The sequence below is a fragment of the Cygnus atratus genome, chromosome 4 (genome assembly GCF_013377495.2).
Source record: "Cygnus atratus isolate AKBS03 ecotype Queensland, Australia chromosome 4, CAtr_DNAZoo_HiC_assembly, whole genome shotgun sequence".
NCBI classification, from domain to species: domain Eukaryota; kingdom Metazoa; phylum Chordata; class Aves; order Anseriformes; family Anatidae; genus Cygnus; species Cygnus atratus.
In genome coordinates this window covers 30,548,450-30,575,952 of record NC_066365.1, presented here as the reverse complement: position 1 = coordinate 30,575,952, position 27,503 = coordinate 30,548,450, and the positions used below count along the sequence as shown (strand labels likewise).

Here is a 27,503-nt window from a genome sequence, read left to right as displayed (position 1 = left end):
CTGCAGGTTCAAATCCAAATGATTGTTTATACTATTTCTGTCAGGCACCATGGATTCAAATCTAAGTAATTGTGTTTTTTTGTTTGTTTGTTTGTTTGTCTGGTGATATAAAGTTCACCAGGACTGATCATTAGGTTTGAGAATTAGGAGGGTTTAAAAAAAAACGTGTAGAAAAATGGATGAGAATAGGGCAAGAATTAATAGACTTAATAAGGAACTTACTAAAAAGAAGTGAATATAAACTGTAAACTTTTGTGTTCCCATGCTTTGTCATGACTGTATGCAAGGTATAACAAGACATCCCTAAGGAGGTAGCAGTTTCCCATCGGTTAGTGATTTTTGCACTGTCATCTGTCAGAACACTTTCAAATGTTTTCCAAGATGTGTGTAATACTGTCAATTTTCAATATATCCCCCAGATAGCCCCCTAGTTAAAGAACCTTAAGAAATAGTTGCCCAAGCTGCATTAATTTGACTACACAAAGTCAACATGAAGTAGTTCCCGAGTTCCTCGACTAGTCCTTGACAAGTTACTCTTTATGTTATATATGTAGTTTTTATATATAATATATGAAAATGTAAGATTGCTTCTAGATCTGTATACGAGTTTTCAGCAGTTCTGAAATAAAAGACGTAGAGTTTTTTTGGTATATCTTTATGAAATTTTAAACCAAAAATGACCTTTTTGGTACAAAGCACTGCGAAGCACTACATGACCTTTTTACTACAAAGCACTACGAAAAGGCAATTCTGTTTTGTTGAGTGGCATATTTTTATGTTGAGTGGCCTTGTTGTATGAAGTTCAACAAGGCCAAGTGCCGGGTCCTGCATCTGGGGCGCAACAACCCCAAGCAGCGCTACAGGCTGGGAGATGAGTGGTTGGAAAGCTGCCTGGCCGAGAAGGACCTGGGAATAGTGGTTGATAGGCAGCTGAATATGAGCCAGCAGTGTGCTCAGGTGGCCAAGAAGGCCAACAGCATCCTGGCTTGTATAAGAAGCAGTGTGGCCAGCAGGTCTAGGGAGGTGATTGTCCCCCTGTACTCGGCTCTGGTGAGGCTGCACCTCAAGTACTGTGTTCAGTTTTGGGCCCCTTGCTACAAGAAGGACATGGAGGTGCTCGAGAGAGTCCAGAGAAGGGCAATGAAGCTGGTGAGGGGTCTGGAGAACAAGTCTTACGAGGAATGGCTGAGGGAGCTGGGGTTGTTTAGCCTGGAGAAGAGGAGGCTCAGGGGAGACCTTACCGCTCTCTATAGGTACCTTAAGGGAGGCTGTAGAGAGGTGGGCGTTGGTCTATTCTCCCACGTGCCTGGTGACAGGACGAGGGGGAATGGGCTAAAGTTGTGCCAGGGGAGGTTTAGGTTGGATATTAGGAAGAACTTCTTTACTGAAAGGGTTGTTAGGCATTGGAATGGACTGCCCAGGGAAGTGGTTGAGTCGCCATCCCTGGAGGTCTTTAAAAGACGTTTAGATGTAGCCCTTAGTGATATGGTTTAGTGGAGGTCTTGTTAGTGTTAGGACAGAGGTTGGACTAGATGATCTTGGAGGTCTCTTCCAACCTAGACGATTCTGTGATTCTGTGATATACCAACACTTCTGTAGAGTAATACTTTGTTGTGGAAAAATATGCAGTTCCAGATGAAAGCATAATCATAAAAACAAAATAAAGGTGTAGCATTTATTAAAACAAGGCACCATTTGCTGTCACAATTTACTGTGTTCAATTTAACCTCTGTAGCTTAGTGAAGTATTGCAAACAAGGTGATAAAATGCTTAGTGAACCGTTAGGACAAAAAAAAATTAAATGGTAATACAGAGCCATAACCTAACTGTTTATATACCCACAAGCTACAGGGACGCACAGTTTGAGTCTTTGTATATACGTTGCTTTTGTTCTACATTTGTTTATATTTAAGTATATTTAAATTGCTTAAATATAAGGAAAAATGCTGAACATCTTATACGCATTGATTCTATCCATTTACTCTTGCAGCAAAGAACACTTCCTTTATTACCTCTCTTTGAATATTCACTCCATCCAAGAAAAATCCTCAATCTGCTTTTCGACCTTGTTTCTCTTAACCTCTGTGATGTAGGGTGTCTCTTCTCCTGCTTTTCCAATAGCATCCCCCCCGTACATGGTGACGAACCCTCTGCTGTACCTGTTTCAGTCTTAATTCAGCCTTCTTGAACACTTTCAGCTGCATACACTCTTCTAGCTGAGGTCTCCCTAGTGTCTGGTACAGTAGCACTGCTGTCTTTGACTCAGCTAGTAGTCTGTGCCCCAAATACCCTATTACTTGTTTGTCTTTCTCACTGTTGTGTTACATTTCAACTGAATGGGTAGTTCAAAGTCCCCTTGGGTGATTTTCATTTGTTTTAGTGTGTCTGCAGTATAGACATCTGTATCTAAGCTGGTTGCCCTGGACTCCTCTAATAGTCACATAAGTCACTGGAGACTAAATTAATGGAATCTAAGCAAGAGGCATTTTATGTGAAGAAGGTGTCTAATATGTCAAGTGAATCACTCCCTGAAAATTCTAATTTCTTCCCTGACTATGTTTAAAAAAAAAAAAAAAGGCAAACAAAAAGGCTGGTATCTCAAGGATAGATTTAGACATTGCTGACATTGCTGGCATCCAGTTACAGAGAAAATGAATTCCACTTTTTGTAATGCAAAATTCTTCCTTACTGTTTTTTGTTTTTCTTTTACATTTATGCCTTCACATTTTCATTTCTTTTTTTTTACTGCTCAAGTATATCCTTTTTTTTTTTTCATTACAATTTAAATCTCTGGGATTATCTTCCAGCTTTACATCTTCAGCAAGTGGACAGGCATTGGGTTAAACTCAGGACTAATAGACTAACTTGTGATTGAATCTTTTTATAATATCTTAGAGCTTCAAAATACACATATAAAAGAAATCTTGTGCTTCTGGGGATATTTTCTGGTGTTTCATTTTTAGAAGATTTAGTTACTGACAGTATCTTTTAAAAAGGATACTGACACTTTAAGGGTTATTGGTATGTTGTGAATGACTGGGCAGCAGTTAAAAGTAAGAAAGGTCAGCATCTTGCCAGTTTTTCTTGGACACCACATGATTAATATTTCCTATTCAGTCTTGGATGACATTATTCTGTCTTTACTTTTGAGATTAATCTTTGGCAACTGCAACTGGTAAGTTTCGTTATGTTCCATAGTACATTTTGAATTTAGGTTGAATAAAATAGCGTATAGTCCTTGTGTTTTTTCATCTTGGCAACTGGGGCATTTCACTTCATGTTTAGTGAGAGAGAGGATTCTTTTCATAGGACATGCATGCAGTCCATGTTTTTAGCAAATAACATAAAAACCTTAGGCACTTCAGAGTATTATACTATAGTTTATGTTATCAGTTTATTATAGTTCTAGAATTATGAATTGTCATATTTTTGCATATTCTTTGCAACATTTTAATAAATACAGACAATTCTATAGGAACTATAGAATGGTATTGATAGCGTTTAGTCTTAGATTTGCATGTTTTATCATCTAAAATTGAAAGTAATTGAAATGAAGTTAGCAGATTTACAGTGCTGTAAAAGTAGTAGTCTGTAAGAGCCCATTACACTTTCAAAGAATAATATTCCAAGCAGTGCTCCCATTGATTTCCATAACACAAATCAGAACTTGAATGAATCTCTTGTATAAAATATAGTGAATCAAGACAAGGCTAATGCATCCTTTAACTTGTGACAACTGTTTTTCTGTATGCAGACACATACACACATCCCTCTGCATGAGCAGGTTATCTGATTGTCATTTCCTGTTTATGGTCATGAGGTCACTTAGTTTCAATTTTGTTAATGTTAAAGCTTTCTGCAGTTTAATGAGTAGATATAATAGTCCCCATGAAGAGCTGAAAATATATGCAACTAAAGCAGTAAGAAATGATGCAAGAAGTGTTTGCTTTCGTGGCATCCTCCACAGCATGAAGGTATAATACGTGGAGAATATATCAAGAGCCCTGGATTAAAGCTGATTTAACCTCAATTAAAGCGTGTGGATTTTACACATGGTGATGTATATACATACAGATGCATATTAATAGGCAAAGCCCTACACAAACTGAATATATGACTGAGTTGTGGATATTCAGGGCACTAATTTTATAACACAGAGATTGTATTTCTGAGATAAAATACTAAAATATCCCAGGGATCAAATGAAACATAAGATAACTGAATTAGATAGCACTACAACTTCTCAATTTCAAGGTCTTATTTCCTCTGCTACTCAAAGTATATTTTGATGGTTTATTGTAGTGCTGTATACAAAGTTTCTCAAAATGCTACAATGCAGTACAACACGTTTTTGTACTACAGATAGCTACATTTGAAGTACTATGGTTAACCAATTCCCAGAAATGACTCAGGGTCCTTTCTCTTCTCTCTGTTATTCTGTCCTCATCTCCTCATCTATGACCCTACTTAATCACTGCTACTTCAGTAGCAGAAAGTCATGTCAGCTCCAGTCAGACTTTCCCTTCATTTTTCGGTTGTTCTGATCCCTTTAATTATTTCCATACAAGTCACTGTGAGGACTTTCTTGAGAAAATTCACATTAATCATCCAGTAAGCTTGTACATCTAAAAAAGAGTTCCACCTTTCTTTTTTTACTTTCCAAGGTCTAACAGTTGCATACAGAAATGACCTCAATTCAAAAGACTGCCTTGGTTACAATTACAAGAGCCTTCTGCATGACTTGAGCTAGCTAATTAAAATTCTTATTAAAGTCTGAACCACTGAAGCAAAGAACCAATATATCATTTCTCACTGCTTTACAGTTTATATATTTTAGGCATCTAATAGCCTTCATAGGGATCATTGCATTCATTCATAAGGCTGTAAGTAGTTATATTCTGGCCCATATTTCCAAAAATGGGTCTTAAATTTGGCATAATTGTAATGTTCTGGACTCGTAAAGCCCATCCAACAAAGTCCTCAGTGTGTATTCACATGTGGTTTTTGTTCAGTTAGTTAGTTAAGATGTAAAATTTTCCAGTAAATGAATATAACTGCTTTTGACTGTTGAGTCCCAGCTTGTGATGCATATGATCACAGGATTCTTCTCTGATAGCTCAGAAGTTGTAAAATATAAAGCTCCTTATATCAGGTAAGGAATGTGGGGGTTTTCCTCTCCTATAGTTCTTTGAGAGGCATCACTTCTTCCTCCAGGCATCTCATCCCCAAAACTGTATTTTTTCAGGGTGTTGCCCAAGGTATTGCATACTAGAAAACAGCTACTCCTGGGCTTCTATATTTAACAGATAAGAACATATATATGCAAATATATGTTGTTTGGTTTTGTGGGTATATATGTGGGAGGAGATGTGGTCTGCAGATCTGTATATAAATGCACCTCCATGAAGGGTATAATCAAAGGAACAATATCTTATTTCTGTAGGCTAACTCAAGTTAAATAGTGGAAATTATTTTTTTTTTCCTTGTTCACCTCTGTGGACATTATCTATGTCTGCACACAGAAGTGTTACACAGTTGTAATGAGAAAGGAGTAGAATTCACACCATGGAAACAGCTATAAGTCTTCAGTTTAGACTTACTACTACTGTCCCCAACATGAATCAGACCCAACTGGTCTGATTTCAAGGAAGTTTTACTTTTGTCTTTAATTTTAATATATTTCTGTGTTTAATGGATTGAGAGGGTTGGAAGGTCTGCTGAAACTGAAGCTGTTTGTTAATGAACTATTTTCACTCCTTTTCAGTATACATCTGCTCTGACCTATGATGCTGTTCAAGTGATGACAGAAGCTTTCCGTAATTTGCGTAAACAGAGGATTGAGATCTCCAGAAGAGGAAATGCTGGAGATTGTCTTGCAAATCCAGCTGTACCCTGGGGTCATGGTGTAGAAATAGAAAGGGCATTGAAACAGGTAGCTTCTCTAGAATGAATGCTGGGATGAGTGTATGTGTGAAATCTTCTATAAATGCTTGAAAAGAACCTTCCAGTCTCCTAACCTGCCTTGATCTTGCTGGGAATAATGTGGAAGTTAACTCCTCAGGAACGAGTCCCTTTACTAAGATACGTTGGGTATGGAAAAGTGTCTAAACTGAATGTTTCTGAAAAATAAGTAATTATTTATGGAAACAAAATACACTTTCTAAAAAGGAACAAAATTAATTCTGTTACCACTTTCATCTTCATCTGTATAGGTTCAGGTGGAAGGTCTAACAGGGAATATAAAGTTTGATCAGAATGGAAAAAGAATCAATTTTACGATAAACGTCATGGAACTCAAAAGTACTGGTCCTCGGAAGGTAATTTGAATTGTCTTACAGTGTCTTTAATGGTTTTACCATGCTAAGCAACGGCTGAGGTAGGTAATGAAACACTGTGGATGAGTTAAAGCATGACTTGTCGCAATGTTTATTTAAAGGTGTATTCTATGTTGGTCTTGCAGAACAAAGTAAAGATATGTATTACTTCTTTCTAATAAATAGGAGTTTTTATTTCTGGTAAGTACTACATGGGAATATTTTCCTTTCAGTTTTGTGTATTAAACGTTTTGCTTTCTCATCTGAAATGCTGAATGTTAGCCAGTAATTGCTAACAGAAGAGATATGCTTCTGAATGACAAATGCAGAATACAGCTTTTCAGTGATGTTTCTTTAAATGTGATTATCTTCCTGGTCTAATTCCAAGCCTTTCAGGAAAAGCCAGTTTATCATGTCTTCCTAATCTGGAGTATTTCATAACACATTCAACCCTACAGTTGGTGATATTGCTACTAAAACTTGTTAATATTTGAATGAAAATGGTATACTTATATTAGACAAATTAATGTGAACAAAAGTCATTACTTCATTCTTGTTAATAGTTGTTATAGTAACTATAAATAGAAATATTTACACTGATAGATCTATAGCTAAAATAGTTCTCTATGAGCATAAATCATGGACATAGTAGTAATATGTTTTACATTTCCTGTGAAAGTTCGTATTCACTGGTGTCTGTGCATCCTATCCATGTAATCTTTAGATTGGATATTGGAGTGAAGTGGACAAAATGGTTGTGAATCCGCTTGATGGCCCTCTTGGAAATGAATCTTCAGGACTAGAGAATAAGACTATTATTGTCACCACTATTTTGGTAATTAACCTCATATTTTGTCAAAAGACAGCCTGTCCTACAGTGATTTGTTTTTCCTGATTATATTAGTTTAAATATAATGTCTATTTTTTTGAGGTTTTGACATGTTACTCATTATGTTGCATAAATAAAAATTGGAAATTAAGGATATGTCGTTCAGTATGCGGTTTTCTTCTGCAGCAGACATTGACAAGGAAATGAATATCCCAGAAAGCTAACATTTTTAGGCCAGAAAATGGGAATGAAATACCTGCTTTCAAAGAAGAGCACTTTGTCTAAATGGCAGAGCCATAGTGTTGATTTTTAACTGGTTGCTGTGCTTATTGGAGAATGGATTTTGCCAAGCAGAAAAGAGACTGTTTTTCAAACTTCAGAAATGTAGCATCCAGAACTGTGGACTGTTAAAAGTGTAAGATAAAACATTAAAAGTTATGTGGTAGTTGTTTAAAAAATAACGTTATGTACTGCTATATAGCAGCATTTTTCTGTTAATTGCAAAGCTTCTTTATTGGTTTGGTTAAGTCACAGAGTAGCATAGAAACGTCACTGGATGCAAGAACCAGTTGGGTAACTGTTGAGCAAGGAGGGAGATAGATTCCTTTAATATAACGTATGAGCCATAACTAGTTTTGCTGATGATAGAACTCCACTGCATATTTGTAGTTAACTGTTTTCGTGTGTAATAATTCAATAAAGATATAGCCTGGAGAGCCTGAAGTGTTTTCCCAGGAAGGGATGTAGTTATGAAAGAGGAAGAAATTTTGTATTAAGTCAACAAAAAAAGCAACTAAATGTCTTTGCCTTCTTCCATCCAAACTGTAAGAGAGAAAGAAACAGATTTTGGAAATTATTCTCTCTTCTCTGAATGCATAACTCCTGTTAACATTCATGACCATTATTAACATACCGCTGGGAATCACTATGCCTGTAAGTATTGTTATTTGTATATGACTGTGGAGAATGTAGCTTTTAAATGTTTTTTACAGGACACATCACATTAATAATTAACAACTGACATAATCATATGTTAATCATATGTAGCATGTATGATTCAGATGTTATCTTGTCTTTTTTATTATATATAAAAGGAAATTTACTAACCTGTGAAATATACAACTAATGCATCTGTCTCTTTACAAAGTAACTAAAGCAAGATATTTCTGTGCAGGAGTCCCCATATGTTATGATGAAGAAAAATCATGAAATGCTTGAAGGAAATGATCGATATGAGGGCTATTGTGTGGACCTAGCTACAGAAATTGCTAAGCATTGTGGATTCAAGTATAAGCTCACAATTGTGGGGGATGGCAAGTATGGGGCCAGGGATGCAGACACGAAAATCTGGAATGGGATGGTTGGAGAACTTGTTTATGGGGTAAGAACATCGTTTATAATAAAGCCATTAAAAATTACTGATGGAGGGATATGGGATTTGGGTTAGTTTGCTCTCTAGAGTAGTTGAAAAATGTATAATTCCTATGATAGAGAATCAAAAGCTTGTCTTGGTATCAAAAAACGTTAAATGTAAGGCATGGATTTAGATTTTATATGCAAATGAAGTTGGAAGGGAAATGAGTGCATATTTCATCCTCCTGACCAGCCAATGGATTTTACTAACATTTTTAAATGCCACATATTTATAAAAGGGTATGTGTAAATAAGGACGCTTGGAATATGTCAACCATGTGGTTATATGTATTTCAGTAAGAAGAGTTTCAACTAAAAATTTCTGAAATTCTCCGTGGGACATTTTTGATGAAAAGGATGTTGCTACTGTGTCTGCTGTCCTGTTTTGCATTTATGAAATGCAATACAAACTAAACTGTTCTTTGCTCTGATCGTTATATTATCTATTATTTGCTTTTTTTTTTTTTTTTCCTTTACAGAAAGCCGATATTGCAATCGCTCCATTAACTATAACATTGGTGAGAGAAGAGGTGATTGACTTCTCAAAGCCGTTTATGAGTCTGGGGATATCCATAATGATCAAGAAGCCTCAGAAGTCCAAACCAGGAGTGTTTTCATTTCTTGATCCATTAGCATATGAAATCTGGATGTGCATTGTTTTTGCCTACATTGGGGTCAGTGTAGTTTTATTCCTGGTCAGCAGATTTAGCCCATACGAGTGGCACACTGAGGAATTTGAAGATGGAAGAGAAACGCAAACTAATGAATCAACTAATGAATTTGGGATATTTAATAGTCTCTGGTTTTCCCTGGGTGCCTTTATGCAGCAAGGATGCGATATTTCGCCAAGGTTGGTTACTCGCCCATTTCAACTTTGTGCGTTTTTGGTCTCAGCCAGAGGAGGTTCATGGTGCATATATTTTCACTCGGAAAGAAATCATTGCTATAGTTTATTTCTTCCATACCAAAATCACAAAAGTCCTTGAAATAAAGACAGTTCTCTCTGACAAAAGGTAATGTCTTAATGTCGATCATGTATTTGCCAAGTGAAGTTGTATACACCATGTAGAGACTGTAAAATGCATAAGGTTCAAATCATTCCATGCCGTCTTGGAGGGGTACCGTGTTTTTGCTGCATATTCCCATTTTACAGTTGACATTGCATTTGGTTCACAGCAACTGTAATGGGAAAAAAGGGTAATGTACTAGTCGTGAACTACACAGGCATCACTTTACCACTAAAACTCACTACATATCATAACACAGTTATTAATCCAGTGTTTTTTCTATAGGAGAGCCTTGAGTTGAAATAGAAGTCATGTGATGGCTCTAATTTATTGTGAATAGTTGCAAAATGTTGCTGTTTTTCTATGGCCTAGTTTTATATAAGTCACAAAGGAAGTTGCTAAAATGAATTTGAAGCTCCAGTTTATAAATGCTTAATTCCTCATGGATTTTCACCTACCTTATTAGGGACAACTCTGAAGCACTTAAGTTAATTCCTTTGCAGCTCATTAAATATTCTATTTCCCTTGTGCGCAAGTGGACCTAGCCTTGATTCAGCAAAGTGATAAGTAGGTAGATAAATAACTACTTGCTGCTTGAAGGAACTGTAGTAAGAAGTGAAATAGGGCAACTGGATTTAAGGAAAAAAAGACCTTCCTAACTAAACCAAGCAAGTTAACTTTCTTCTCAATGTCCTAAAGTAAAACTGGACATAGTTCAATTTCCAGTGAGTCTTGTGGCTGTTGTGCAGATAAATCCGATGGAAGGAGCGTCTTATATCCAAGTCTTTCATCTTGAAAGGCAATGACAGATTTTCAAGCTCTGCTGCTGCAGACATAGCAGAGCACTTAGTCTGTGAGAGAACTTCATATATATCTTACACAGTGAAAGATGGCTGCGGTTATGGTGAAAGACATGATAGATTTGGCATGTAACACATTAAGAACTGTATGCAAGAAATGAGATGGTGAAGAGAGATCAAATTGTTTCAGGTCATGAGAAGCTGTATTAATTTCAGTCCTTTGGGTTTTTGTATTGATTATATACTTTACAAGTTTAGTTGTCTACAAAGTTCTCTATTAGCTGCAAAATTATTTTTATTGAATCAAGGCCATAGTTGAATTACAATATTTTTTTTCATTTTACTGACTATTAAAGCATGACAGTTGTGCATTGTTTGATAACATTTAAAAGGTGTTGCAAGAATAATGATAGTAAATGGCCATCGTAAAAGGTGCGTGAAACTGAAATTATTTTGGAGATTCAAGTGGCAGATTTATTGTCAGTGAAGTGTTTAACAGCACTTTATTTCATTACAAACACATTTTGAGGAAAGCATTTAGTTTGTATATTATATCAGTTTATTATGAAAATATAAAAGGGCTGCAAACACCTTAGTTATTTTTGTTCTTGCACCAAAACTCTCCCGAGGGAATATGAACTCCCTGCAAACGAATTTCAGTAAATGTGGTTAGCAATCTCTTCAAACATTAGCAAAATATTTGTAGTTGTATTATTTCTCTAATACGGGTGACTACCCTTGTAAGAATTGTAGAATTACCAAGTAGCTAGGGCTTCCTGACTCTGAAATAGAAGTGGTGCTGAGTAAGACAGGACCATCTGGAAATTGGTCTGCAAAAAAAATTCCCAACGTTGCCATTGTGGATGGCACAGAGGAGACAATGGTAATATACAGCAAAGTTTTCCTGATACTTTTTATATGGGATTGTGCTCTCAGTACTATATATAATACCTTTCTAAGTGCAAAACATGGTGAACGAATCAAGGTAATTACGCACAAAAAATTGGTTTAGTATTTAATGATCTGATGTATGAGGTACTTATACAAGTGTGGGTTCATGCTAACGTATAATTATACAACTTTGTATTTTTTTTCAAAATACACACAAAAAAAGAAATGGTTTATTTAACTGGGACAGACCTTATCAGAAAGTTCTGAATACAAAGGGCACCACAAAAATTTTACTTACAAAATATTATGTGGGAGCATAATGTCTATATTGGTATTGAGCTTATTCTTGCTTTACAATGTCAGTAGCAGTTTTGTTTGATTACACATCATGGGTTTTTAAGACTATGAATTATCATTTATAGTAGATATCAATACAATAAAAAGTACCATAAAATTAGCAGGTATTAAATGCACAGTCATAGATTTTACCTTGCAAATGTATATTTATCATATAATTCAGTCTTTGAATTGTAGAATTATATTTTCAGATTACCTCCATGTCAAAATAAGATATTTTTTTTCAAAGGTGACAGAAAGCATGTTTACAGAACCCATTACAATCTAGAAAGCACTTGAAATAATGTCTTTTCTGTAGCCCTTTTTAATAACATATTCTGGACCCATATCTAACTTGATTTTCATGTAGTGGAGTGACTTACTGAGTCTATAGTGACATGGAATAAATCTTTTCATGTCTGAATTACCACAGAAATATTTTACAATGACAGTTAGTGAAAATGACTTGTCCAGAATCGGTTCCATTTACTTTTGTTCCCAGTTTAATAAATCAGCTTTACATGACTACTGTGTTTAAAATTAAAGCATACTTTTGAAATGCATATAGATAATTACACCTATATTCTATATCTTGCTATATGTATAGTATCAGAAGTTTGACATCTCATTCACAATACTGTGAGCTGGGTGAATGATTTGTGATTTGTTTACTTAATAGGTAGAGGAGACATGTCAGTACATACCTAAGCTACTGCAATGCTAGACTTTTAACTACATGTACATTTCTGCCAAATAATTAAGTACATCTCCAAAGATTATGTACTCCTCCCTATAATGTCTTGTTTGGAAACAAAGTAGTGAGTAATTTCAAACTTTAAAAGATCGTTCAAAAATGGTAAGTTTGACAAAGATGGCAGTATCAATAATTCTATCAGCTTTCCAGTATTGACAATCAGTGAATTTCTCTAGTTATATACTGTTTTATATATTTTCTTGAGTTCTCTTCTCTTCTTTCTTCTTGAGCAGGAGATGCAAAACAAAGATCCATAAGAGCCCACCTGCTGCAGTTAGAAACATCATATTATATAAAAATATACTTTCTTTACCATTTTTCGTTATTATCAGTTTGCTTGTTTCATGTCCAGTCCTCAGTTTGTTAAATGCTTGTATATTTCAAAAGTCGTGTGCACTTTTTAGCTTATGGATATTCCCTGGGCCAGTTTTTATTGCAAATAATGCTATTTATTTCTCAGTGTAGATTGTCCACAGCAGCATGACACATTGTTTTGTGAAAATCAGTCTTTGTCTGAATGTCTTATGAAAACAAGCAAGCTAAAGAGACTAAATTTTTAAGTACATACTGATTTATCTGAAAGCTGTTTCACTGTTTTTGTATTATTCTCTTCGTGTCACATAAATTCACATCAGAGAGAATAACAAGCTTATGTGTTAATATAGCACATTGAGATGAGCAGTTTAATTTCAGAGTTTTCAGGACATTGAAGAACAGGATCACTAAATTCTTCCTAAAGTAAATGCTGGAGTCCTGATTTCGGCAAAAATCCAGATGTAGTGGATGGAGTATGCATTGATTTCCCATCTGATTAGTATGCAGAGCTGCACTACAAGATAGCTTGAAATGTCTCCCTATAGTAAAATGCATCATTTGCGTAAAACTGATAACATGTGTTCCTTTTTAGGACTTTCATTTCACTTTACAAATCCATTTCATACTTGTTATTAGATCCCTGTCTGGGCGCATTGTTGGAGGTGTGTGGTGGTTCTTTACCCTCATCATAATCTCATCCTACACGGCTAACTTAGCTGCCTTCCTGACGGTTGAGAGGATGGTGTCACCCATTGAAAGTGCAGAGGATCTTTCCAAGCAAACAGAAATTGCTTATGGAACGTTAGATTCTGGCTCCACTAAAGAGTTTTTTAGGGTAAGAATTTCTACTTTTTAGATTTCTGTTTTGTTGTACCTAGGTCTTCACTCTTTTAAATGTTTTCTCCCTGGGCTTTATTAAAAGGTTGCTATAAAAATGTGATATGTGCAGCCTAACTTGCAGATATAAGTGTTTTAGTCTACTCATTACAATAACATTTTATTATCTATATATAAATACAAGGGCCGTGTTATAAACAATGCAAAGTAAAAGTGACTGCAAGGAATTACCTAAAAAATATTCCACTGTAAAGAAAAAAAACAAGATCTGATCGTAGAAGGGAGTTGACATCATTCATCTAGGCTGTAAAACAGTAGTTAACAATTTTAAACAAGACTGATAGTTGTGCTATATTTTAGATAGTCGTGCAGTATGTAGGAACATGGGAAGGTACGCAGTCATGCTTTAGTATTTCACATGATTTTTCAAACTTACTGATGGGGAATGGGTTACAATCCTGCTGGCAGCTGTGGTAAATCCATGCCTGCTTTTGAAAACAGTTATTGTATTTGCATTACAGTGATGTCTTTGGAAGTCTGTCAGTCCTTGCCTTCTACTTCAGTGTGTTTCAGTTTTTAAAATGTGTAAGACTGCCAATGTGTGAGTTTCAAGCTGCCCTTAAGATACCAGCTACCATGGTGAAATCCATCAGAGCAAAAGAGTGAGACACTTAAGGCTGCTGAGAAAAGCGCTGTGACAGTTTTGCAGTGTCTGTGCACTCTAAGATGGAAGTGGGTCTGAAGTGCTACAAGTATGAAAAACTTTTTTTTTGTTGTTTTTTATTTGTTTTTCAGTGGATGGTAAGAGTGTTAGGCTTAAACAAAATGTATTTTAAAACAGTTGGAAATACTATATTTACATTTCTAATAGAGTTTGCCATGGAAGCAAAGTGAAATAGTTTCTCACAATTTTTTTCCTATGTACCGTATAGAGTAGTAACTGTTGGATTGTGGTTTTCATTAGGCTTTGTGACACTTACTTAACTGGTAACATACTAAATAGGTACCATACTTGTTTCAACTGTGGAAAAGCATTTTTTTCTGATTTTAGTGAGTCCTGTAAGAAGACCTGGTGCTGATTGCATTTCTGCTGTTCTAAACTGAAACTAATGTCAGGTGTGTAAGCTAGTAAAAATGAAGTTTGGGTTTTGGTGCTAAGTGTTGAGAAGCACACAAATGTTTTTCTGTTTTTGAGAGCATAAAGTTTTTAGATTGTGGCTATACTGGGGACAGAATGTGAACTAAGGGTAGATCAGTTCTTTTGATTAGTTTCTCTTTAGAGATTTTTCAAGCTTTTTTTGTTGTTGTTTTTGTTTTAAAGAAAAATGTGTATAGAGAAGTACGTAGTTTTCGTGCTACTAATTTGTTAATGTTGGTTGAGATGCTATCTATGGTGGTTACTTAGAAGAATTAGAAGGTTTAAACTCATGTGCATCTTCATAATTACACTTTAACACAAATAGTGCTTCCAGTGGTTACCTGAGCATAAAAAACTTACTTTTGTAAAAATAAGTGAAGGCTTTGTGAGGGCATGTTCTTCACCTTTTGTTCAGTTAGCTTTTGCTCTGCACAAACAAGGTTACAATGACCTCTGGAAATTCTTTCTCCGCAATTTCTATCACAAACAAGTTGATGCACTATGTGTAATGCCACTGCTTAGCCCAATGGTTCTATCTACTGTTTGCTCTAAATTACTTAAGCCTGCACAGTTATTTTTCAAGAAATAACAGTTGTCATAAATTCTTTCTAGGAGACCTTAAACTCAGGTTTCAAGAATGAAACTCTGTCTGCTAAAGGCAATGTGAAAGCAGTCTCTAGCACAAACAAGACTAAAATTTCACTTTCAGCATTTCTCTGTAGTAAATGGATTGGAGTGGATGTGACCTGAAATTAGGACTCAAATTCTTTGAACAGCTGGAAATAAGTATTTTTCTAGCACCAAGCTAAATGGACTGTCTGTCATGAATTAAACGTTTGTTAGCTTTGTTTCTCCAGTTAGTCTGCTTTCTCTTCAAGAGTTGATACTGTTTTCAAGTTTGTTTTCGATTGGTGGAATGTGTATTGTATCTAAATCATCACTAATAGAGCCCTCATTTCTCAGCATAAAAGTAGGGATTATTGTATACTCTAAGAACAGTAAATAGAATTTGCCTTGCTACTAAAACATGTTTTGTGATAGTAATTCACACAAGTGAATGTGAGATCCTTCCATTGGGCAACTGGGTAAGTAGAGGAGTTCATGAATTATGTAGTTTAATGCTAAAGTAAACAGCACATTCAAAACTTGAGAGGTTTTGAAGAAGCACGTTAAATGCCAGACAACTGAGCTGTTTTGGTAAAGGTAGATTTGGGAAGAAGAAAGACAGAATCAAGATGAGGAAGATTAATTGTCTGGTACTTTGTTTTCGAGGAAAAACTTAGGTTTCTGGCTCTTCAACAATGTGATCTGCTTTTCAGTCTGAGAGCAGGAGAAAACACTTCTGATTCTTTTGTGATACCGTAAGAAAACATTAAAAAGGTATCACCTTTTATTTGGTTCTTGCTAGCATCAAATCACTTTCCTGTTCTTTTTCAGCCAGTGGGACCAATAGGTTGGCAAGAAGATGTTGCACGTGGTGATATATATAGAAGGGCAGGGAGAAAGAAGATTGGTTATTATTGTCATCTCTTAAGAATAGAGCTGATGAGGTGACATCTTGCTAGCACTACTGTCAATGGGAAAGTAGGAAGACAAAGAGAAGAGAGTGTTAGTGTGCCTAGCACTGCCTTATAATGCTTTCCTCATCAGGGTTTGCTGTTTAGTAAGTTTAATCTTTATTGTGAACTACAGTGTCATTTTGGAGAACAAACAAATGTCCATGCCTGATTTCTAGCTTGAAGAATTTTCAGTCAGTAAATACAGGCACTAGAGTTACTTTATGTGAACATGAGGCGATAGTGGTTTTTTTTTGTTTGTTTGTTTGTTTTGTTTTGTTTTTATCAGGGCATCTCTGACATACTGGAATCCCACTGAAATATGTGAGCTGATGAGAAAAATAGTTGTAATGGTCAGTGATGAGGCTATTACTTTAGAAAAGCATTTAACATTGACACCTTTGAATGTTATAGTTTTCTTAATGTGAATTAATTACCTGTTTTAATGATTTGCTTAACAAGAACAACTTAAATACTGAAAGGAGAAGAAAATATTCTTTAAAATTGCTCGCTTGGTTTTCTGAAGCTTTTGCATTTGACTTTGGTTTTTGTGCACCCAAAATTGTTACAAATACTTGCAGATTGAACAACGTGTAACTATATAAACACATTGACTTTAAATTCAAGTGAACTCAAATATAAAGGAGGTTACATGAGCTACGCAGAGACGCTTATGACACAGGAGTTGTTCTTTTTTATTCACTCTGACTTTCTTCAGAGATTTTCAGTTTTTGATGAAGAAGATTGGACAGAATCCAGTACCCATGGATGTGAAGCAGTACAGAAAAAACACGCCGTTGTTGGGTTGCTTTCCATGTTCATAGACAAATTTTAAGGAAAGATAAAAACTTGAATATCACATAGGGCAGCACCTCAGCTCAATTTTGTGAGCAGCTAAGGCAGTGGGCATATATGCCTTGCAGCAGGTGGGTTAGATGAGTAGTGAAGTATGCCAGAAATGAGAGAGGAAGAGCTGTTACTGGATAGCAATAGCCTGCTATCTGCTACCTGTTGTCAGGTGTATAAGATGAAATTCAGCAGCTGCTAAAAGAAAAGAAGAAATAATTGGCAACTTCTAAGATTTTATATGAGATGGCTTTTTTTTTTTTTTTAACTGTGATAAGACTCGAAGGTTTGCCTAATTATAAAGTGCTAATTTGATTAGACTCATACCATATAGATTGAGACTGAAAAGGTAATAACATTCATAAACTAGTTTCTAAATTCACTTCTTGCAAAACCTTGCTTCCTTTGCATATTACTGAGTGTACATTTTCCCACAATTTCATTTAAAATATCCAGACAAACACAGTCAAATTATATCTACTTACCTATCATATAAGGGAAATATCATATAACTATAAAACAGTTCATGGTTTTACCTGTGGAACACTTCAGGTCAACAGGAATTTTTTCAGAGTATTGCAACAACCAAGAAGTGAATGTGCCATTGCTAGAGCTGAGTGAATTATTCAGTCAACAATTTACTTCAAGAAATTCATTGTCTTCAACTTTTGTGTTTTTTGTTTTTTGTTTTTTTTTTTCCTGGAATATCCACAGAATGATTACAATATCTATGAATACATTTGTTGTTCTGACTTTCAGAGTTTCATTGGCAAGCATTTTTATCTTCTGAATGAATCATCAGTGATTTGTTAAAGTATTTGATGTTAGAAGAATCCAAACAATATTCTGTCTCCTTTAAAATGTGTTGAGGGCATTCAGTGATTGTTCTTCCATATTCCTCCGTCTTGACTTCTTCCTACAGAGAGAAAGAGAAAATGAATTTATCTCATCCAATTCTGATTTTGTGGAAGTTATTGTTCTAGACTATGGTATTTTTCTGTTCTTCTCTATGAAGAAGATATTTCTAAAGAGTAAAGGGCTTCATTTGTGTTACCTGCTGTTTTTAAGATGGAATGAATCACCATAAGGATATATTTGTTTCTTATTTTCCAAACAGGAGTTCTTGGCAATAAGCTAAATGTTTAAACTTAGCTGAAAACTTCTGTTTTGAATAGCTGAATATATGTATATGATGTAAGTGAAAGAGTTGAGTTTGAATCTTTGTTCAGCTTCTGTGAATGCTTACATAACATGAACTTGTTGAGATATTACATTAGCCTGGGCAAGTCAGGGTTGTCACATTAGCTTGTTTGTGTCAGGATTCTAGTCACCTACATTAAATACATGTTGGTTCATGTCTGCAGTGGACATGTCTGGCACCAGTGGCTACAATGTGGGGTGAACAGAGTAATCCAGATGTAGGTTAGAAAAACCCTGGTGGAGGAAATAGTGGGTCACCACAACCTACAGACAGTATGGTAGTATGCATATAAGCTAGTCCATATCACTTGATTCAGAGATAATAGCCTTGGCACTCACGACCAAACACATATTGCCTTGGCACTTTATGCTTTTTGAGGTACATGCTGCCTAGCTTTACAGGTAATGACCATACACTAGTTGGACATACTCCTGCCAACAGCAGAGCGTCGGTTGGCACTGAATCAAGAATCATAACTGAGAAAAAGGGATGAACAGGAAACGTAGTCCAGTATTCCTGCTGCTGCTTCAAGACAAGAAGCAGAAGCTTGGTACATCCTGCATAGAAAACACCACGCAGAAATAATGGTTTTAAGAGTATTAAAAGGAAGAAAGAAAGAAAAAAAAAAGGTGTGGGGGTGAGTGGTAATGACAGTAAAAATCAGCAGGAAAATATTACTTCATAATAATAATGTTATAGGTACAAATTTTCTTCAATGGCAGATCAGTTAGAGATCAGTTAGGTCTCTTAACTCTCTCTATATTTGTAAATGCTAGAACATGTAGTTTTCCTCAGGAGTTCTCAAAGTTGCTACTAGCAGGACTGCAAGTACAATCCAAGCCTTCAGAGTTCTTTTACTGAGCTGGGGTATTTGTCACTTCTGCTATTTACTAGTGGCTCTGTCTTACAAATAGTGCTTTTAGAGTTCTTAGTGCAACTAAAAACCTAAGTAAAGATCTGTAGTTCATTGTGGTTGCATTTTCTCCTGGGTATACAGCCTGAAGTAACAGGCAAAACATTGAAGAAATTGTGTGTGGCTGTGCTTTTCCAGAAGTACATGTTTTTCTCAAATCAGAAGTGGATTGTAATGGTGACAACATGAACAGGACTGCAAAGCACAGCTTGAAAGATCCAAGGATCATTTCAGTTGGTCAGGTACACGTGCATCATCTCTACAGTTGTCAGACAGAAGATACTACTTGATGGAGCGCAAAATGGTGGGTCAGTGAAATTTCATCTCTCCTGTATGTACTATTGACATTATCTACAATCACAAAGTATTTTTACCTTCAATGATTTCTGAGCAGCTGCTGTAAATGCAGTTTGTGTCTGTATTAGCCAAGATACATGATTGAACTTTGAGAGGGGAAAAAAGTCACTAACCCAAGAAGACAGACTGCTGCACACCTAACACTGCAGAAATTAATTTTAAGCAATGTATATATGTGTTAACTTCCTAAGTGTTCCATGCTGAATTTTTACGGACTACAGCAGTGGAAGAAAGAAACAAAGTACACCTGTGTAAGTACGCAAGCTTAATATTCAGCAGAACATTTCCATGATTTCTGTGTGCTTGGAAGCTTATTGAAAATGAATACCAAAATGAAACAAAAATGGCACAAAGCTAATTCCTTTTAAACTTCAGTCATCTTTTTGCTGCTTGCCCATCGTTCATCAAAAATATGTATAAAACTGGTAGAAAAATGAAATCAGTAAATCTACCTTCTTATCACTTTAAAGGATGAATTGCAACTAGTCTGTGTGGTCAGAAGGCATCTCAAAAAGAAAAAGTGATGTGCAGAGCAATAAGAAGACTAGTTTACTTTCTCTCTGCCTACACTAGTTTTTATTTAAAAACTTTTTATATGTATGTATGTTCAAACCAACAGTGTGAGATGGACAGACCAATCTGTTTTGTTCTGTTCTGGTAGCCCTTAAGAATTGTTCCTCTGTCAAATGAAAAGCAAGCAGAATTGCTCCATTAGAAAAAATTGTTACTTAGCTTTCACTGAGCAGAGTAAGCAGGAGGCAAGAGCTCTGGAATGAAAAGTTAGTCATGGAAAAAATGATGGAAGTATAATAATCCATACAGTCTTATAAAGAAGTCCTTTTCATAGTGAAAAGCCAGCAACAAACATTAGAAGAGCTGACATTCTTCCCCTGAGTCATTTCTTGTGAAAAAGTGTTGTCTTTTGGGAGGTAAAGAAAATTGGCCTGAAGATTCTTGTGTTTTCTGAAGAACTTCAACACAGTCTAGATTTATGAGTACTTTGAAATAGTTCTTTAACTTTTGAAATTGATAATTGTGTTACAAAAAGTTATGAAAAAAGACTAAAAGCATATGGCAGTCTATCTGTGAACCTCGATCTGTCTTTAGACTCAAGATATTATTCAAGCTTCTAAAAATACACAAGAAAACTCTAAAATCAGGGAGAAAAGAAGAAAGATTTTTTTTAATGAAAGTAGAGGTTAACAATTATGAATCATACTTCAGCTTCCTTTTTTATTGTTTGAGATACAGAAGAATTACACAGAACATATTTCACTGTTAAATTTTGACTAGCTCCATAGAAGCGTTCAAGAGGTGATGGAGACTAAAGACTCAGTTATGAAATCATATGTAACTTCTGTCATCAACTGTAATCTCTACATGAAAAGGCAGAGATTATAGAACTGACATGTCATGAATCCTTGAAGGAGATACAATTAGAGAATATTGGTTTGTTTTTTATTGGTTTGACAGAAGAAAAAGGCCCTTCACTGAAGTACTGAGATGATGGACAGACTTTCATTTACATCCAAAAGCATATTAGTGAAAAAATGGTTATACTTTTTTTGAGGTCTAGAGGGTTCAAGAGGTTCATTTTCAGTTACATTTTCTTGGTTTTCAGAGTCCTTAAATCTGTGCAACAAACAAAAGAATTGATGTAGGCCATTCTAGAAATTCACTTGAAAATAAAGAATGAAGTAATTAACACTTCATTTATTTTATTTTTTTTCCTCCAGGCATCTTACTTTATTATTATCTAGGAAAAATTGTTTCTTTGTCCACATTACCCAAAATCCTGCTGTTCTGAAGACAGCTCAGCAAGCCCGTTGACCAAAATACTGTAGTGCTTCAGAAACTTTGTTTTGTATATTACTCAGCTTATTTTCAAATTATTATTTCATAATATTTATTACAAAGAAAATGCATTCTTGTCTAGTAGAATTTTCCTTTCCTGTTGGTAAGAACAAATTGTGTCTGATGAAAGAAATGTATTACTCCTTGATCTTCTCTTCCAAGTTTTCATCAAGTTTTTTTAGATGTTCTAACCAGGCTGTGCTCTGCACTAGATAATTTTGTGCTGGGTACAATGAATTTACAGCAGTACAGTTGAAGATTCTCCAGTGGTGTGTAATTTATTTTATAATTTGATATACTCATTAAAATAAGTATTAAAGTTTGTTTCACTTGTGCTACTCCTAAGGGCAGATAATTCCATAATATTACTCCTGTGATGGTTAGAAACATTCTTTTATTTTCCAATGTGAGTGTTTTTATATCCTGTCGTGTTATAGTACATTAATAATTAAATATATATTTTTTTAATATTTTTTCTTCCTAGTGTTTAGTTTCCTGATGCATAAATACAGAACAAGTATGTGTTTTTTTGTTGTTCTTTTTTGTGTGTTGTTTTTTTTTTCTTTTTTTTTTTCTTTTTTTCCTCTCAGCTTTCAGTTCCGTCAACTAAAACAACTCTTGATTTGCAAGCCAGATATTTGGGTCCCTGTTCATCTCATAGCTCTTCTGCATGTGTATCTTCTAGTTCAAACTAATTGCTCCTGAGAGTGGGTGAACAGATCTGTACATTGTATGCCAGCTGAGATCTCAGCAATGCTTTGCACAAAGGCACTAATATTTCTCTGTCTCTTCTGGAAATGACTTTCTCCCAGTTGTATCAAACTGTTTGCTGGTAATCATTTTGTTGATACGTGGTGATTTACCTTCCTTTTTGTGTTGTTTTTACACAACTGAAATGCTTTCATTTTATTGCAGATTTTCTTATTGGTCCCAAAGTGTTGGACCATGCTTTTGAACTGGACAGTTTAATTTCATTTCTGTCATCCAAGCGCTCAGAATTTTTCACTTCTCATATTTAACAAATAAATAATTTCTCATTATCTGGCTTGATACATTTTGATCAACCCAATTTCTTTTCTTACAGATACAGGTTATTTCTGTCTTCAAATGTTTTCATTATGAAATGTGATCTGAAAGTGTACATGGCATGCTGTACTTCAAACTGAAAGAGCTGTAGTTGCTTTAAATGGTTTTTTGTTCTTGTGAAGTACAGTATATTTGATTCTAGACTTCCGTAATGGCATCTGCAGTTTACTACAAAATCTGCTATTTCTTAAGAAAGTGCTTCTGTGTTTAGGGATTTAGCTTATTTCCACCACCAGCACTCCCATATAGGTGCAATAAGTTTTCTGTTTTGCATCTAACTCATTTTGATGATTTCTGTACCTTCATTTGCATGACTTATTATTCTTCCATTACATTAAAAAAAAGAAAGCTTAATTATGCATTTAGATTGTGTTTCTATACCTAGATTTTTCTATGTCTTTCTTTGTCTTCTTTGTCTTCCCACCACACAGCAGACACTTTCCTTTCTCCAACTGCTTTCATTCGTGAGGCTGGAAAATCTAATGCTTTTTGATGTTTTTGCAGTTTAAACTACGTACTGTTTCCTTTATGTTGTCTGGTTTCCCCCACTCAAATCAAGATCCTACTTAAAATTTGCAATTTTAATACAGTGGTGTAAGAAAGCTGTAGTAGTAGATACTGCAATGTATTATGCTGCAGTATTATGGCTGTCCCTGTAGGCTTAGTGCGGTGAAGTTAGGTCTTGGAGTGGACAGGAGATTTTCCCTGTGACCAACACTTCAAAGAACAACACATTGATTTAGGTGTCATCATAGAAATTAGTTTGCATGACATTTATCTGAGTTTTTCAGACTTTCAAATTTAAATTTAAATAGTCTTCTTTGACTTTATGAATGTGTTGAATGATGGGGAGGAATTTAGATTCCACTGAAACTGAATTTACTTTAGTAAAAAATCTCAGAGGAGAAGTCCTTTCAGCAAGTATTTTAACAGATTAAACGCTCTTGAAACTTTAATACTAACATACCTTGTAAGACAAGCCTCCTTGAACAATTAATTCTTTAAATCACATGAATATGACGATGACATAAGGCCTTTGTCTTCCATGTTCATGTACTGTCTTCTCATATGTGGATTCTTGATACAAATTATTATAAGTAAGCTTTTGAGGAATACGTTCTCAGAATGTTTTACAATTCTTTTAATAAGAGTATACAAATTAAAGATACTTTAAGTAGCTCAATTAGTTTAGGGAAACTGGAAAGCTTGTAAAACTGCACCTAAAGAAGATGACATTAATTTTACCAATAAAGAATAAAATTATCAGTATATTACAAAATGTAGACTTTCAATCTATTTGAATTTTTATTTACTCTCAGTAGCCACACAGTATAAATAGTTATGTATTCTAAAATACATAATAATATTTAATCTTAAGTTAATTAAAAAGGCTGAAAAACAGTTTTGACCTTTTTTCTTTTCTTTTTTTTTTCTTTTTTTTTTGGGGGGGGAGTGGGAGTATGAATTGATTTTCTCTTTAAATTGGCAAGATTCATTTGTTGTTACATGTTGTAGTCGGTGACAATATTGATTCATGTCCTTCAATATGGAAGGTCAACAAGATATTTACACAGACCATATTTGAGAATTACAGTTCTGCTCCTGCAGTACAAGATCATCACCTAGCAGAGCGTTGGTAGTCTGAGGAGCTATTTCTGTCAATGACATACTAATTACAACACCTCATTTTAAGAATAGTAGGTCTTTGAATGACAAAATGGAAAAGATATCTGGTGACCCACAAAATACACAATTAATTTGATAAAGCATTCCATAATTTAATTTCCTAATGAGTTTCTTAATGGAGGCGGTATTTTATGTATTTTACATGTAAATGGGATGTGTACTTCGTAATAATAATTTTCATAGTCATGATATGCAGTGGTGACATGATAAGAAAAAAAAAACTTGTAACTTCTTAGGTATTTTGTATTTTCATAGAAATGGTAAATAATGCAAAAAGTATTCATTGTGAATATTAGGGTCGTGTGCTTATACATTGGTAATGATTGTAATAACAAAGTTGCTATCAGCTTTTAACATTTCATATATACACTGGAGAGTCATGTAGCAATAGCAACGAACCACATTAAGAACAATGCATATTATTTTAATATTCTTGTAGTCAAATAATAAAGCCATCTACACTGGTTGCATTGTTTGGATAGCATGGTAAAAAAGTGGGGGGGTGGGGAGTTTACGTGCCTTTGTTTTTTAATGGAGTACTGCTGTTCTTCCTTTTTTTTTGGTGCCAGAAAGAAAAAGTATATAAGAAAAATACAAAAGCCCGACTTGCACATAGGGCACCCTACATTCACAAGAATTCTGTTTCCACATTGTGTAGTCCACTGTTACTGATGATGGTGTGCTTTTCCAAGTGCAGTTTAAAGAGATGAAGATAAATTTTATAGAAATAAAATATACAGGCATTTATAACATGGGTCAAATTTAAATAAGCGTGCATTACTGATACTATTTCAAAATGTTTTTGAATCAGGATATGTGCATAGGATAAGCATGCATACTTTTGTTTATCAAGCAGATAATGTTGACCTTTTGAATACATGCGTATGTATGCACAGAATGCTAGGTGAAGGTCTTGAACGCTGTCCTTTTCTACATCCTTTAATTCTGCCTTTTTGTATAAAATACAGCTTCTGGGGAGGAAAAAATTGTGAAGGAAATAATGTGCTGAAAACAAAGTCTTGCTAGTAAGAATTCTGTGCAGCAATCAGACCAAAAACCTTAGGCGTCAAGTATTCCTTGGGTTGTATGTCATTGCTCTTTTTTTTTTTTTTATATATATATAAGTCAAGACAAGTTCAAGGACTAGGTGGGGATTAAGACTATCAGCTGTGTGAACTCCATCGTAATGTTTCTTTTCAGTGTCCATGGCTGCAGAAGACTGCAGTCATGGCAAATCCTGAGTTTTATCCTCTGGTGATGTTTTTCATTACCGATTTTTATTTCTGTGGTTGCTGGATCAGGTATTTTTACCTTCAATGATATGGCAAGGAACCTGTGAGCCATCTAGTGGGAGGTTTCTTCTTAGCACTTGACCATTTGAAAAATCTGTTCCTTATGCGTTTTCCTATTCAGATGTCCAGCACCAGCCCCTCGGTCTGTAATGCAACTCCCCTCATCCTTTCCACCTACATGTTACAGTCAGATCTCAGTCAAGTGACAGTGGGAAATGGGGTGCTGCATTTTATTGAGGCTGAATGATGAAAGCTGAACAGACTTTGCTAGACATCTATAACATACAGATATACACCTGTGAAAGATCATTTTAATAAACCAGGAGGCAACGTAGTTAAGGAAGCAAAGGCAGTTAAGTCAATTTTAGAAGCCATTCATGACAGTAGCCTAACTTAAATTAAGTATATTTGTTTATTTAGTATTTGAATGTTATTATAAGAAAACAATGTTTTAAATGTCACTGTAACCTTTTCTCTTCTACAACATGGGATTCAAATGCCTTGTAATGAAAGTTGTGGTGACAGGTACTTGGAAGCATTTTGTCTGCTTTGGTTTGAACGGAACCCTTTAAGACAGTTCTGAATTAGTCTAGCTTTTAGTTTTCCCCTTTATAGAGCAAGTTATGAACATTAAATATCGCTGTAATCATTTTTATATCACTGTTGGAAGCTAGATGTCCCTTGCTTAGTTTGTAGTTGTAAATCCTGTGTAGGAAGTTGGATATGTGTTGCCAAATGAATGTCGACAGTGATTGGAAAGGGATGGAGTATCTGTGTTCAATTAGAAGGTAGGTGTGGGGAGTGAAAACTCTGGGAAGATTGAGCTCCTTCATATGAGGTTATGGACTTGTCATTCCAAGCCTGAGTGTGTTAAGGAAGGAGAAGATTGAGTACCATGCAGAGGTAAACACTTGTAGCTTTGCTTTCAATGAAGTGAATACAGAGAACAGATGACAGAAAGACACCAACTTTTGTATACGTGCATTTAGGGTTTACACTTTCTTTATAAATTCTGGCAATGTTGATGGAGTTGCCCAAACATTAAATAGCCTAACTGACGTGGATCTTCAGATAGAATTCTCAGGCATGGAATGCTACTTACTGTCTGAGAGGCGCTATTCATCTACCCAGCTATGTGTCAGGTAAGGGAGAGAAAAGTATATTATTAAATTTTAATGCTCACTTATAGTACATAGTGATAGATATAGTTTACATTGTGAACTGGCTTGTCAAAGCTGGTGTGTTTTGTTGGGTTTTCTTGTTATTTGTTTGTTTGTTTTAGGGATTTCCTTAGTTTTTAGAATCATAAATTTTAGTATTGTCTTGGATGGAACAAGAAAAATGCATGCACAATATGGCAGATGTTCTAAGAATCCAAGAAATCCACTGTGCCTTCAGCACAGAGTTATGTTTCTCAGTCGTTCTGGTCATGCTGAGTATATCCAACCCTTTTGATATTAATGGGTATACTGAGTATGTGTAGATCAACAGATCTGATCAACAGATCAAGAGAACTTTCAGCCGTGCTGATAGACATGTAGATTCTGGTTGGTAATAGTTGGAATATTTTGATGTTAGAAAACTGTCAGTGGCTACTGACGGCTACTGACTAGCACTACCAGAACTTTAAATAATAACAGACATATGGAGACTAGGGAGAAATCTGAGCCTCAAAATCTTCCTAGGCAAAATTTCTGGACAGAAAAGTAAGGGTAAGTCTGGGAAAATGATACTTCTTGTTCTTCATAAGAACAGTGAAGCCTTGGGATATGGTGAAGGCATTTCATACTTTTATATGAAGTATAAAATAACTTCTAAACTGGTGCTTTTATACTTGATTTATTTATTTTTTAAATGGTGTGATTAAAGATAGATTCATAGTGGAATTGCTGTTCTAAAGTGTACATCGTATCTTTGTTGGAGAATTGCTTCTCATACATTTTATTATAGTAGAAATTTGGTGTATTTACGCATACAATAGTAAAGTCTTACAGGATGACTACAAAACATGGTCTTTGGTTTTCTGTAGCAAAGTAGAAAGATGATAATAGCTGAGTTACAGGCCATATAGTGTTACA

At 35.2% G+C, this 27,503-nt stretch overlaps 1 protein-coding gene across 2 annotated transcripts in view; it reads left to right on the top strand.

The window, feature by feature from the left end:
* GRIA2 (glutamate ionotropic receptor AMPA type subunit 2) overlaps nucleotides 1-27,503 on the top strand; it is a 92,012-nt gene that overhangs the window by 59,129 nt on the left and 5,380 nt on the right. For both annotated transcript variants that reach the window (XM_035547906.2, XM_050710306.1), the window contains exons 7-12: nucleotides 5,765-5,932; nucleotides 6,213-6,317; nucleotides 7,039-7,149; nucleotides 8,318-8,524; nucleotides 9,036-9,406; nucleotides 13,296-13,494. In XM_035547906.2, coding sequence (XP_035403799.1) covers nucleotides 5,765-5,932; nucleotides 6,213-6,317; nucleotides 7,039-7,149; nucleotides 8,318-8,524; nucleotides 9,036-9,406; nucleotides 13,296-13,494 — 1,161 coding nt within the window. The remainder of the gene's footprint in view (nucleotides 1-5,764; nucleotides 5,933-6,212; nucleotides 6,318-7,038; nucleotides 7,150-8,317; nucleotides 8,525-9,035; nucleotides 9,407-13,295; nucleotides 13,495-27,503) is intronic.